The sequence below is a fragment of the Sceloporus occidentalis genome, unplaced genomic scaffold, assembly GCF_023333645.1.
Source record: "Sceloporus occidentalis isolate IW3139 unplaced genomic scaffold, rSceOcc1.0.p SCAF_9, whole genome shotgun sequence".
Classification (NCBI taxonomy): Eukaryota; Metazoa; Chordata; class Lepidosauria; order Squamata; family Phrynosomatidae; genus Sceloporus; species Sceloporus occidentalis.
Window position 1 is genome coordinate 30,036,212 of NW_028316989.1, and position 15,059 is coordinate 30,051,270.

At 44.3% G+C, this 15,059-nt stretch overlaps 1 protein-coding gene across 5 annotated transcripts in view; it reads right to left on the minus strand.

The window, feature by feature from the left end:
- LOC149307152 (neuronal acetylcholine receptor subunit alpha-7) overlaps positions 1-15,059 on the minus strand; it is a 69,668-nt gene that overhangs the window by 32,108 nt on the left and 22,501 nt on the right. Inside the window, exon 1 of one of the 5 annotated variants that reach the window (XM_089537533.1) lies at positions 12,096-12,340. The exons of 3 other annotated variants lie outside the window; for them this stretch is intronic. In XM_089537533.1, coding sequence (XP_089393659.1) covers positions 12,096-12,155 — 60 coding nt within the window. In that variant the 5' untranslated portion in view covers positions 12,156-12,340. Of the gene's footprint in view, positions 1-7,641; positions 7,664-12,095; positions 12,341-15,059 lie in introns of those variants that run through there. One more of the 5 variants, XM_089537536.1, reaches the window with a different exon arrangement.

Here is a 15,059-nt window from a genome sequence, read left to right on the forward strand (position 1 = left end):
TTGAGAGAGACAGAGAGAAAGAAAGAAAGAAAGAAAGAAAGAAAGAAAGAAAGAAATCCTTCTGAATCTGCACTAGCTCTTAACACGCTCTCTCCACAAATGTCAAGAACTGCACCAAAGGGGAAGAAAGGAAAAGAAAAAGCATGTACTTCCCCTTGTTCCTGAATTGCTAATTTGTACACTTTGGCAGAACCCACAACAGAGCGAGAGTGACAAGGAAGCAAGTTTAGGAAAATGCCCCTTTTCCCCCTGCTTGTATAAATCAGTATTTTTTAAAAAAGAAAAAGAAAAAGAAAATCAGAGGGCATGAAAGAGCATTTTTGTGGAAATAATTGTTCCCCCCTGGATTAAAGTGTCAAAGATGCTCATCCCGAAAACACATCTCCTGGGCAATTTTCACTCGGCCATAAAAACAATGCAGCCTGCTGACAACAATCAGGCTTCTGCCTGAGAGGGAATGCTTCTGCAGGCTTTTTCTCAGACTAGTTTGGTCCATTTCTCATCAAGGCAAAAGAAAGATTGGCATCCCTCTGCCTCCAGAACCTTTGCTCCTCACTGCTGCGTTTCGGAGAGCTTCATTTGGAAACAAAAGGACGGACTCAAAGTTCTTTGGCAGGTTTCCCCTGCCAGACAATGAATATGATGGGTATTTTTCTTTTCATTCCAAAATACCAGTCCTTCATATTTCCAGCAAATAAGATGACTCACGACTTTATAAATAAAATGAAATACAAAAAATCATGAATATTTGAGTGCTTGGTAAAGGAAGGGGGCTGACAGCGGCACACAAGGTCTGAATAGGGAGAAAGGCTCGTAAAACCGTCTTCTGTTGCAAAAAAAAAGGATGTTCAGTCTATGGGGGCCATCCTTCCAGTGATGAGCCTCTACATATTGATAATAACAATAACAATAATAATAATAATCATTTATTTATATTTTCCCGCCTCTCCCAAATGGACTGAGGCAGGATTTAAGAAGTTCCTCAAGCAGTCACAAAGTTTGTCTGATGGAATCTAACAGAACTTTTGTCCTACTGATACATCTTTGAGAATATAAGGTTCCTTCTAAAGCCTGATGACGCAATGGAAGAAGATTTTTTGGAGGCACCCTCCTCGTAGATCATGATCTATTGTTATAGCTATAATGGCTGGGACTCTGTTAGCTGCGATGCAATGGGTTAGAATTACAACCTTGTAAACTAGAATGCAAAGATATAGATGCGTTAGTCTGTAAAATCAGTATGTAGGGAGATCTTGTAGCACCGTTGAGACTAACTGAAAAAAAGAAGTTGGGAGCATGAGCTTTCATAGACTTAAGGCTGCTTCCTCAAATGCATTTGAGAATACTTCTTCCAAATCATAGAATCATAGAGTTGGAAGAGATCACAAGGGCCATCCACTCCAAATTCATCTGAGGAGGTCAACTTAAGTCTATGAAGGCTCATGCTGCTAACTTCTTTCTTTCAGTTAGTCTCAAAGGTGCTACAAGATCTCTCTACATCAGCGGTTCTCAATCTGTGGATATCGACCCCTTTGGGGGTCGAATTATCCTTTCACAGGGGTTGCCTAAGACCACTGGAAAACACATATTTCCGATGGTCTTAGGAACCGAGACACTGCAATTTTATGGCTGGGGGTCACTGCAACATGAGGAACTGTATTAATGGGTTGCGGCATTAGGAAGGTTGGGAACCACTGCTCTACAACTGTTCCCTATTCATCTTTCGCTGGACAGCAACACTGCGAGGAGCAGAAGTACATACCTTTACAAGATCTTGTCACAACTTGTTGCAACACCATCACTCCCTGGCAGGATGGGACTAGTCACATCAACCCATAGCACCTGGCTCACCATTGCTCAGTGCAGCTGCCTGGCTTTTAAGGTGGGTTTCTGGGGTTGGATCAGGAGACACAGGGGCTGTACAGACAGACAGACAGATGCTAAGGGATGGCACAATGTCTCCCCTTTCCTAGCTGGATCGGGCCTTTCCAGGGCACAAAAAGGAGCCACAAAAAGTGGCTCCTTTTTGCACCCTGGAAAGAGCATGACAGCTGCATTGCAGTGGCTATACGGTGCTCTTTTGGCATTGTATTGTTTAGACACAGCGGCAGAGGAGTGCCGCAATGCCGCTTGCCATGTGGAGCAGCACACGGCATCACGACACCCTGGGGGCAGAGTCGGGGCATGCATCATGTGGATGTGATGCCCCGACTTCGCCCCCAGGCTGGCCTTAATGGTTGCTATGCCTCTAGCACAGAATTTCAGCCGATATGAACAGCATGCTCTTAAGAATATAAGACCTGTGTTGGATCAAGCCAGAAGGCTACCTAGTTCAGCATTTCATTTCCACAATGGTCAATTATATGCCTGACTGTGAAGCTCAGAACCAGGACATGTAAATGACAGAAGCCTCTTACAGTTGTTTCCCCAGCAACTGGTACTGAGTGATATACTATCTTTGGTACTGAAGTAATATATCTCCATCATGAATTGTAACGTATAGGATTCATGGAGGATGTAACATCCTCCATGAATCCATGCAATGCCCTTTTAAAAGGCATCCCCATTAGTGGCCACCATCAGGACATCTTATGCGGGCAAATTCCATAGTCGAACAGCTAATTGTATGAAAAAAAAGCTGTCCTTTTTTTCCATCCCAAATCTCCCACTATTCAGCTTCATTGAATAAACTCATTGGGGTTTTAGCATTATAATAAATTGCATATTCTCCATCTGCTGAGGTGAGTGTTACATAGAGACAGCTAGGCATGAGGATAGCCTGTAGTATTGGGATGTCATTCTATTAAAAAATTGTAATGAATTACACAAGAAAAGGAAACTAGCAATCCGAAGAACAGAAACACCTGATGGACAAAGAATGGCAATGAACCGGAGGGAGTTTATGACCATTTTCTGAATTAAGGTTCTGAAACCTATTGCTTATTCCCAGTTAGAATGGAGTTGGAATGGAAAGGATTTTAGCTAGTGTTGGTTTCTCAAGTGAAAAATGGGTTTCCCAACTGTTAGAAAACCCCATTGGAAAGAATTCAGAGATGGCCATGCTAGTCTGTAATGTCAGTATGCAAAGAGATCTTGCATTGCATGCTGGAGAAATCAAGACTGGGATACTTTTACAATCCATTAAACGTACAGAAGCTGTCTACAGTTTTTACTCAGACCACATAAACCTATGCCAACCTTTTGGATTTTCTTCACAGGATTTATTTAGAAGAGGAGGCTGGCCAATAGCTGAGAGAGTGTGATTCTCCCACTATTACCCAGAAGGTTTCCATCATTGAGACTGAACAATCCCTGGCCACTCATTTATATCTGCAGTTGTGAATAAACAGCCATTAATAATAATTATTAGCGCAATGAGAATCAGAGATGGGGGAAATGGAAGGGCATTTCTATTGTACCAGCTCCCGGTTTCAGAAAAATATTGAGATTCTACCCAAATGGCCTTTGGTGCAAACATCCTCCTAGTCCCAAACACCACTGTCAGGATGGTTGTTCTGTGTTAGGTTAGCATGCTATTGAGGATGCATAATTCAGATTTCCCTGCAGGCACACAGAGTAACCTGGGAGGGAGAAGGTAAGGCTAAAACCCAAGGATAAAAATGGTTGTGCAGAAAGAAGGACTCATTATTCAGACAAAAACAAAACCGAACTGACAAACTCAAGAGGAAATGGAACATTGTGTGTCATCTCCCAGTCTTCCTGGAAGGCAGAATTTCAAAGGCGCGTTCTGCACAATCGGAAAAAAAAGTATACATATCTTTTCTCATGTTGAAATAAAATATGGGGGGAAAGATGGCCAGACCAGCAAAGTCCCTTATCTACTAGTTTTCACAGACAGGGAATGCTCCCTTATTGCTTTTACAACATTTACAACAATTAAAGCAGTTACAAGACGCTTTTTGGTTCCAAGGTTGACGCAGCAATTTGTAAAATGGTAATAAAACTGCCTAAGAAACAACTAAAAAGGAGAGGCGTTTCACACTATTTTGGTAGAGTTGGCTGCCGGCTCCCATGTCAGTGGGGTGGTGAATCCATTCCATTTCTTTGCATGAACCTGAAAGAAGCTGTCCCAAATGCTGGATCTATTTGAGGTATAGCGCTATGGATAGCTCATTTAAAGTGCAAATGGAACCCTAGAGTAGGTTTGCTGTCTCCATGGCATGGCAGCCACCAGCCTCTACTGGATTTTGACCCATTGTTTAAATATCAGCAGAAGATGTCAACATCTTGAGATTAGGAAATTCAAAGACAGGGTGTCAACACACAGAAGTCGCTGTGGCATCTGCCATCCATGAAAGAAGGAGCACAGTCTCCAAAGAAAATCTCCATGGAGGAGCAGGATTGTTGTCCTTCATAAATAGTTATCACTTGCCACCTAATCTTGACCCAAGCATGGGTTGAGATGACCATCATGGCACGGTCATGATGCCAAAGTATTGCCACTCTCTGATCCTCAAAGCAAAGGCTGGTTACGAATACAATAATACAGGGCTGAACACACATACTATCATCACATTTCTCATGATCCCTCTCGTGATGTAACAGAAAGCTGAGTGCCAACAGTTCAGTAGCCAAAGGAACAAGCATAGGATTCAATAGCAAACAGTCCAAGGTCCGCAGCCGTAAATCCAAACAAAGTCCACAAGGCACAAGATAACAGAGCCAAGCAGCGGTCCGGGGTCCAAAATTACAAAGCCAGAACTCACAGTAGAAGCAGGCTAAGAGATAGACCAAGTATATTTCCAGCAACCAAAAGGGAGAAAGGCCCGTGACTTATAAATCCCACTAAGGGCTTTATACCCCGTACATACATCTGGAGAAACAACGTAGGAGAACTGCTCACCCCAATTGGTTCAAAACCATTTATGGCCTTAAAAGTGGCTTTGAAATGGTAATCCAAATGCTCCAAGATGCAAAACAACTCCCAGGGTGAACCTTGCCATCTCTATACAGACGAAAGACCCATATAATTAAATGGGACCTACTTCTGGGGCTGTTGCCACGCAGCAGCATTAACGAAGTTTGACACTGCTTTAACTGTAATGGTGCAATGCTATGGAATTCTGGGAATTGTAGCTTATGGTGGCACCAGAGCTCTCTGACAGGGAAGGCTAAATATCTCACAAAACTATTCATCCCAGAGTTCCATAGCCTGGAGTCATAGCAGTTAAAGTGGTATCAAACTGCATTATTTCTGCAGTGTAGATGCAGCCCAGGTAACTGTGCATAACACAGCCTTGAGCACATGCAATATCCCATGTACATTCTTAAATAGCACTGTCTAAGAGGATGATGTGGCAGGCTTTCCTTAAATCCACTGAAAAACCTTTATGCTTCCAACTTTTGCACAGTCCAAATTCAAAGGAACTAGAAAGTGAAGCTGCACCATTTGGGTTGGGCAACTGTGAAATGTCTCCATAAAGGCAGCCCAAAATTCCACAAAACAAGAAAACCAAGAAACCCAAAAGTGGGTAGAAATTCTCTTCTGGTTTTGAAAAATGTACTGTATATTAATAGATAGATAGATAGATAGATAGATAGATAGATAGATAGATAGATAGTAAGCAGTGCACGGGACTCCTGTAAATGATTTCAAAGGTGAACAATCACTCCTGAAAGCTTCCTGTAAAAGCACTTCATTCTTCTTTTATTAGGAAAAGGAAAGGCTAAGGGAGTCCAACGAAGTTGGTGGCCACTAAAACAGCTTTCAGGGCCCATCTGCAACCCTGGAACTCTTTGCTCACCTCTGTTCTAAAAAGAGTCAGGGCAGCATCAGAAACATTCCCATTAATCTCTCAGGGAGGAAGAGATGTCTCAAATTCTTGTTTGTTTCTTTGCCCACAGGTGGAAAGCTATCCACTTTATATAATGCAAGCCGTAAATCACAGAAGAATTATAGGTGCAAGGGAGTACCAGCGAGAAATTATTGTTCAAGCCATTTAGCTGACTGGAGCACCTTTTAATTGACTCTCCTTTATTTTTATTTTCTGCTCTTCTCCGGGAGGAAAGCTAACCCCTTCTCCTCCATCCGTCATTGACCAAGTAATGACCCTCCGACTGCACAGGTTAAATGGATGCCCGTTTAATTGCAGGAACAGGTGAAGACCATATAATTAATGAAGGGATGGTCCTGGTGGCCAGGCTGCCATGGGAGGTTATATATTTCTAGATAACAGAACAGAATGCCAATTGCTCCCCGTCCCAACCGTATGGACCATAAAATACACTTTGGAGAGAAATTAGCAGCTGCACATTAAACAGTGAGTTCCTTCGCTGCACAAAAACAGCAAACACAGCTTCTTCACCCTTCCATGTTGCAAAAGAGCACTTAGTACTTTACATTTCTAAACCACTTCATAGCACTCTCTAAGTGGTTTACAATCTGTAAGACAATTGCCCCCAACAAGCTGATACTCATTTTACCGACCTACAAAAGGATGGAAAGCTGAGTCAACCCAGAGCCCTGTAGGATCGAACTCACAACATTATGACTGCAGGACTGGCATTTAACCATTGTGCCACCAAGCCAAAAGTAAAAATACAGTTCCAGACAACTCCCCCATGAGTTTCAAATCTTGCACATATTCAAGCCCCATGGGCTTGAATGGGGTATGCTCCCTATTGCGGTTAATGGTGGTCACTCCTCCGCAGATTTTCAAGTCTGCGGATTTCAAGTCCACAGACTTAAGTTTCATGACTGTAGTTTCATGCAGTGGTTTCCAGGTTAGTGGCATGAGAAATCCATTCCAGGTCATCAGCATAACTGATGTGGGATGAGCGTTATTGTGAAAAGTTTCCCCTTCATAATATCACTAGCCACCTAATCTTGACCCAAGTGTGGGTTGAGATGACCATCATGGCATAGTCATGATGCCAAAAAATTGCCACTCTCTGCTCCTCAAAGCCAAGGTTGGTTATAAATGCAATAATACAGGGCTGAAAACACATCCTATCATAACATTTCTCATTCCCAGAGGAATATCTCATAATGAGAGCAGCCTGAGACATTTCTCCTGAGAACTAAGATAAGGGCAAGATGCCGGTGCCGTGATGGCTCCATCTCTCCCCCTGAAGACAGCTATTGTTATTTACTCTGGCATTATCCTGCTTAAAACCAGGAGGTTAAGCAGTTTGTTATCGCTTATCTGATTTTTCCGCTGCACTTTCGGCTTAATTATTCTCTGCATCTTAAAAATATGCAAGGTTAAACTGTCGGTTCCTAGTGAAGAGATATCAGGCTTGTGTTGGGATGATGTCTAGCCAAGTGCCACATACCTAACAATAAAGTCAAAAACTGTCCCGATTGGGAAGGTGCAGTCCTAGTTAATCCTCTTTCATCCCACTTTTTCAGCTGCTTCTAAAATGTCCCAGTTTCACTCTCCTCAACCTAATCTCTCCCTTCATCCTCAGGGTACTTCAATTGCAACAAACTGAGTTCAAAAACACAGATGCATTTTGCATTCGGTGAACTCAGCAGGAGGAAGAGAGAGGAGGGTAGGAATCTGGTCTTCCCTTGTAGGCTCAGACAAAAGCAAACTGCTTCAGCCTCCTCTAGCTCTGGTCTTCTTCCTCGCTGATCACTTTTGCCATCTTGACCATACTCAGATTTTGCTTGGCCACCTGTGTCCTGGCTTTCACCTGTGAAACGTTGGAGGGTATGCAGTCCCTAGAGTTCCAGAACTCAGCCTGTCAAACGCTGTGGTGCAGTTTAGTTTTTGTTGACTATGCTGGTTGTATGCTGTAATAAATTCATTCATTCAATGTTTTTGTTGACAACGCATCACACTAGGAAAGTCCAAACTCACAGCCGGGTCTCAGCAAAGCTCATTTCCCACCTCCGCTTCCACTTGGTCTTTTCTTCTCCCCAAAGCAAAGATCAATAATTTGCTTGAGCAGCAACTGATCTGCTCTAATTAGCCCCATGCAGTAACTGTCATGGTGCCAAGGCAAAGAAGGAGAGATCGGTGCAGAACAGCTGCCGGTATAACTGTTGAACAATTCCAACTGATTTCCCACATCCTCTTTCTATCCCCACCAATGGTTTTGGCCTCCGATGGAAGGCAGCCCTCCATCCTCCCCTCCCTCCCTCCCTCCCTCCGAATGGCAAACAAACACAAGAGGATTCATGGCTTTGTCTTTGCAGGACTGCTTGAATTAATCTGTAAAGCTCATTTCTTGGCTTCCAATAATTGACAGGTTTTGTTCTGGATTGGTCAAGTTTTTTATTACGAAGCTTAGATGTACAGAAAGTTATCAGGATTTACAAGACATATGCAAACAAGGCTCTCTCCTAGCAGTGAAGTGTGGGAGGTGTGTGTATCTTTACTGAGAGTCCTTGTTCAGGGAGTTCTGCTGGTGAAATGGAATGGCTTTCCTGAACTCAGAGGACTTTGCAAAAGTAGCTGAATGTCAAAGCTACTCAACAAAATAGGGTTTGGGTAAGAACTTTTTCAAATGACTGGGAATGTATTCTCTACACTCTTTGAGAAATTTTAGTGTTTTGGAATTCTACATATGGGCTGTCCTATATGTTCCATGCAACTAATGTGATGCCTGTCTTGCAACATTTGGGTGCCAATCTTAAAGTCCTTGTAGTTGGAGTTGTGTGCATTCAAGTCATTTCTGACTCATGGTGACCCTAAGGCACATATATCATGGGGTTTTCTTGGCAAGATTTGTTCAGAGGGGGTTTGCTATTGCCTTCCTCTGAGGTTGAGAGAGTCTGGTTTGTGCAAGGTTATTCAATGGGTTTCCATGGTTGAGCAGGAATGGGAACCCCTGTCGCCTGGTTCCTAGTCCAAGACGCAAGACTATACCATGCTGTGCCTCCTTAAAGATATGTAAAACAGGTGGAAATGCATAACAGAAATACCACTATATAAGTATTTTACTCTTTTGTTCCTTCCTATATGCATAACTGAAAATTCCACTATCTTTTTGCATGATGAAAAGGGCCTGCTCCTTAGCCCTATCTGGCAACTACAACTTCTGTCACCTCCATCTCCCCTTCTTTTTCTGAACTCAACCTTTGTTGGGGTTTCTTCACCCACTTGGCCAAAATCAATAACTCATAGGGGTTACACTAGCAAAATCCAATCTAGACTATTAAAACCATGATCACTGCACACAAACATGCCAGAAACTCTCTAATCGTCTGCAGTTGGATAGACTCCATCAAGGAAACTACAATGGCTGCCTTGACTTTGCAAAAAGCAGGGTGACTTGGAAGTCTCTCATTTGACATTGACTGGGTGGCAATGAGCAACAACATGTTTTCTGCCTCACCATTTGCCCTCACATGGGAAAATGCACATAAGCAAGCAAAGATCCTTCTTGTGAGCCAGGTTTTTTGGGGGTTTTCTTCAGACAGTGGTTTTGCACATTTTCAAGGCTGCTTGCTTTGCATTCGTGCAAAGGCACAAAATTTAAAACTGCAACAACTGCAGACTTGTTGCACAGACTATTAAAAAGCAGTTGAACTCAGTGGGTTGCTTGCCTCTTTTTGATCAATCTGCATGTCAGTGTGTGTGTGTGTGTGTGTGTGTGTGTGTGTATGTGTATGTGTGTGTGTGTATATATTTCTGTGTGTGCAAGCTCAGCTAGTCTTGTTAAGAATCCAAAGATATAGCCATGTTAGTACATAGAGAGATCTTGTATCACCTTTGAGACTCACTGAAAGAAATGCAAATGCATCTGAGGAAGTAGACTGAAGTCTAGGAAAGCTCATGCTGCCAATTTCTTTCTTTCACTTAGTCTCAAAGGTGCTACAAGATCTCTCTACGTACTGCCAAAAATGCAATAAAACACAGTATAAAGGCAAGGCAAGAAGATGAGAACCTACTAAGCAGGTCAGCATGGCTCCCCATCATATCTGCATATTTGAAGCCTGCATTTGAATATGAAAAGCTGTGCTAGATTGTCTCAGGAATATGGTTGAATTTTTGCCTAGTGCACTGTGAGGTCCTATTCAGAAAATTTCAGAGAAACTTCACACAAGCAATGTCTGCAAGCCCTTGCGGTTATTGAACGTTGAAACAAATCTTGCATGTCCTCTCATAGCTTGCACCAGTCAATTAAATAAAAACAGGGAGCTGCTCTGCTACATCCTAATTAGATCGCTCTCTCTTTTTTCTAAACCCATGCAAGACAAATCATCTTTCTTATTAGCGAATAAAAATAGGAAGGCCATGTCTCCAGGAGCCCTCTTTACACTTCTCGCCGGTAAAACTGAAAGCGACAATGCAAAGCACCATTTATTTTTTGCAGTTTGAAGCCAGGGCATTTAAACTAATTATAACATAACATGGACATTCATAGCGTGTACTTTTGTTTTGTTTTTCCAGCTGGACATTTTGCAAGAGAGGGACATAGAAATAAACTCACCTTGAATGTGGAATTCTGTTAAGTTTTGATCTCATTGGGTTTCTCGAAATTCAGTGCGCGGGATATAAATTAAATAAATCAAAGGGATAGTTATTTGTGGGTTTTTCAGGCTATGTGGCCATGTTCTAGAAGAGTGTATTCCTGACGTTTCACCAGTATCTGTGGCTGGTATCTTGAAATGTCAGGAATAAACTCTTCTAGAACATGGCCACATGGCCCAAAACCCCCACAAAAACCTATGGATGCCGGCCATGAAAGCCTTTGACTTCACAAATCAAAGGAAGCTACCTTCTAAGATCCATCTACATGAGCAAAAGATGTGTATTTAGGATGGAATCCCATTAGTGTTTGATGTTAGTATAAAAGTTGCTCAAGGAGTTGGCTATTCCTTAGTAGTTACAGATGTGTTATCTGTCCCTAGTGTAGACAGTCATTTCACAAGTACACACTTAGCCCCAATCTCACTCTTTTGACCTGGTGTTTGGGAAGCAATGTGACAGCAGTGCAACAGGCTGTGATCAAGGTTGCACACTCAAGTGCACAGCTGTGACTTCCAGTGAATGTGCTGGCACATCTTTATATGGAGATAGATATGCATGTGTGTGTGTTGTGTGCCTTCAAGTCATTTTCGACATACGGCGACCCTAAGACAAACCTATCATGGGTTTTTCCTTGCAAGATTTATTCAGAGGAGGTTTGCCATTGCCTTCCCCTGAGGCTGAGAGAGTGTGACTTGCCCAAGGGCACCTAGTGAGCTGAGAATTGAAGCCTGATCTCCTGAGTATGCTCAAACCACTATGCCATGCTGGAGTAATATAGAATTCAGACACATAGATGTGTTAGTCGGGATATCAGTATTAGGGGATCTTGGATGAACTGAGTCTCCCTTATCCAGAATTCCAAAATCTAAAATATTTCAAAATTCAAAATTGTCAACCCTGGTTAGCACTTGGATGGGAAAGCATCAACAAATACCATGTGATGTAGGCTATATTTCAGAGGAAGGAGCGGACAAAACCACTTCTGAGTAGTCCTTGCCTATGGAATCTATGGGGTCGCCCTGAGTCAAAAGGCAACTTGAAGGCGCATATCTAACACCGGCTACAAATATTTCCAAGCAACAAAATCTGGGAGGTAGGGGACTCTGATGGTTCTTGTGCCTGCTCTCCATTCATCATCCCTCCTACAACCGGTTTGAGCTACGTTTAACTGGTGCCTTTTAGGAGCACACTTATCTCATCAAACTGAATATGTAGTTTGTTTCTTGGACAGAATGATGGAAAATTCCCGAGGCTTCGGAGCGGAGGAATGCTTGAGTGCTGTTCAACGTAGAGAGAACAAACCTATAAAAATATGGTGAAGCCGTTCTCGAGATATGTTCAGAGCATTAAGGGAAGTTGATTGATCAAGGGGCCAGAAGGAAGGTCCTCTAAAACTGGAGTGCGGAAATGGCTGAAGTCCATTTCGCTCTTCCACACATTTGCTCCATCCCCTTAAATTCCATTTGAACACTGACATCCACATTGTAATGCATTTTTGAAAGGAAGTGTGGGGAAACTCTTATGGGTCTGAGGGCCATTTTTCAGATCTTGGGGTCCTGTCAGGGCTGCTAATCGCCCTTCCTAAAAATGCCATAAAATAAACACCAAACAAGGGTCCTAAAGGGATCCACACACTTCCATGCCACCAACCTCTGAAGATGCCAGCCACAGATGCAGGCGAAATGTCAGGAATAAATTCTTCCAGAACATTGCCACATACCCCGAAAAACCCACAGAAAACTATGGATGCCAGACGTGAAAGACTTTAACTTGACATTAAACACCAAGATGTGACCAGAAGATTATTAAAACATATAATGGCTTCAATCCGATATGGCTCAGTGTTGCATAGTATATCAGCAAGTGGGCTGAGACTAGGCTGAGCCATATACAGACTGTGTCTTCCTTATCCAAAATTGAGAAATCCAAAATTGCCACATGGCTGAGATAGACACCTGTGCTTTTTGATGGATCAGTGTGTACGCAAACTTTGTTTCACGTACAAAATTACTGAAAATATTGTGTATAATGGCTATGTGTATAAGGAGAATGTGTAACATAATTGAATTTTATGTTTAGTATTGGATCCCATCTCCAAGATATCTCATTTTGTAAATGCAAGCATTCCATAATCTGAAAAACTCCAAAATTGAAAACACCTCTGGTCCCAACCATTTTGGAAAAAAGCTTTACTTGATGTTACAGTCAAGATGGAAAGGATATTATAAATATTTCAACCACAGCTGAAAAGAAAACGCTTAGCTGTGTGTCTGGAGATCCTGATAAAGGGAAGCCTGGGCAGATGAGGATCTCTGCAGTTTAGGACTTGTTCTGCTGGAAAAATGCGCATGAAGGTTGTTTTGTTTTGTACATAAAAAGAAATGGCATTTTCTGCAGGGAAATGTTATTTTTGATGTTTTCTGTGCAATAATAATAATAATAATAATAATAATGCAGAAAACCACTTTTCCACACTGAGAATTGTGTTTTCTGCACAAAAACCCCTTATGTGAATTTTGTTTGTTTGTTTATCTCAAATCCAAAACTATGAATGCTCTTTTTTCCCTCCCTACTTTCTGAGAGAGGGAAGACATGTTATTAAACAAATAAAACAGATTCCAACTGCCACTGCTGTGGACTCTGAGGGAGAGAAGAGCCTCCCTCCATTCCAACTGCCATCTTCTAGCGTGGAAAGAGAGAGGGGATTAGGGATTGGAAAGGGGCTAATTTTGGATTTTGAATTGTATTCTGTATATATTTTTATTCCTGTAACCCACTCGGGTTCCTTGTGATTGGGCAGGCTATAAATAAATAATTTATTATTTCTCACAAAACCACAGTTCGTAGAAATCCCTAGCGTTGAGGCAAGGGCGGTTAATGTAATCTCAAACTGGTTTATTTCTGCAGTGTGTTTTGGATCAACGACTACCATAATATGCTCGACTACAAATCGAGAAATTTATGATCCCAAAACTGCCGCTAAAATTTGGGGGAGACTTCCAGAAGGGTCAATAGCTCCAACAGGCCTCAGGAAGAAGAAAAGCCCTCCCTCTATCCACCACTTTGAGGGAGAGGAAGGCAGGCCTCGCCTGGAAGAAGGAAAGCCCTCCCTCTGTCCACCATTTTGAGGGGGAGGAAGGCAGGCCTCGCCTGGAAGAAGAAAAGCCCTCCCTCTGTCCACCACTTTGAGGGAGAGGAAGGCAGGCCTCGCCTGGAAGAAGGAAAGCCCTCCCTCTGTCCACCGTTTTGAGGGGGAGGAAGGCAGGCCTCGCCTGGAAGAAGGAAAGCCCTCCCTCTGTCCACCATTTTGAGGGGGAGGAAGGCAGGCCTCGCCTGGAAGAAGGAAAGCCCTCCCTCTGTCCACCGTTTTGAGGGGGAGGAAGGCAGGCCTCGCCTGGAAGAAGGAAAGCCCTCCCTCTGTCCACCGTTTTGAGGGGGAGGAAGGCAGGCCTCGCCTGGAAGAAGGAAAGCCCTCCCTCTGTCCACCGTTTTGAGGGGGAGGAAGGCAGGCCTCGCCTGGAAGAAGGAAAGCCCTCCCTCTGTCCACCGTTTTGAGGGGGAGGAAGGCAGGCCTCGCCTGGAAGAAGGAAAGCCCTCCCTCTGTCCACCGTTTTGAGGGGGAGGAAGGCAGGCCTCGCCTGGAAGAAGGAAAGCCCTCCCTCTGTCCACCGTTTTGAGGGGGAGGAAGGCAGGCCTCGCCTGGAAGAAGGAAAGCCCTCCCTCTGTCCACCGTTTTGAGGGGGAGGAAGGCAGGCCTCGCCTGGAAGAAGGAAAGCCCTCCCTCTGTCCACCGTTTTGAGGGGGAGGAAGGCAGGCCTCGCCTGGAAGAAGGAAAGCCCTCCCTCTGTCCACCGTTTTGAGGGGGAGGAAGGCAGGCCTCGCCTGGAAGAAGGAAAGCCCTCCCTCTGTCCACCGTTTTGAGGGGGAGGAAGGCAGGCCTCGCCTGGAAGAAGGAAAGCCCTCCCTCTGTCCACCGTTTTGAGGGGGAGGAAGGCAGGCCTCGCCTGGAAGAAGGAAAGCCCTCCCTCTGTCCACCGTTTTGAGGGGGAGGAAGGCAGGCCTCGCCTGGAAGAAGGAAAGCCCTCCCTCTGTCCACCGTTTTGAGGGGGAGGAAGGCAGGCCTCGCCTGGAAGAAGGAAAGCCCTCCCTCTGTCCACCGTTTTGAGGGGGAGGAAGGCAGGCCTCGCCTGGAAGAAGGAAAGCCCTCCCTCTGTCCACCGTTTTGAGGGGGAGGAAGGCAGGCCTCGCCTGGAAGAAGGAAAGCCCTCCCTCTGTCCACCGTTTTGAGGGGGAGGAAGGCAGGCCTCGCCTGGAAGAAGGAAAGCCCTCCCTCTGTCCACCGTTTTGAGGGGGAGGAAGGCAGGCCTCGCCTGGAAGAAGGAAAGCCCTCCCTCTGTCCACCGTTTTGAGGGGGAGGAAGGCAGGCCTCGCCTGGAAGAAGGAAAGCCCTCCCTCTGTCCACCATTTTGAGGGGGAGGAAGGCAGGCCTCGCCTGGAAGAAGAAAAGCCCTCCCTCTGTCCACCATTTTGAGGGGGAGGAAGGCAGGCCTCGCCTGGAAGAAGAAAAGCCCTCCCTCTGTCCACCATTTTGAGGGGGAGGAAGGCAGGCCTCGC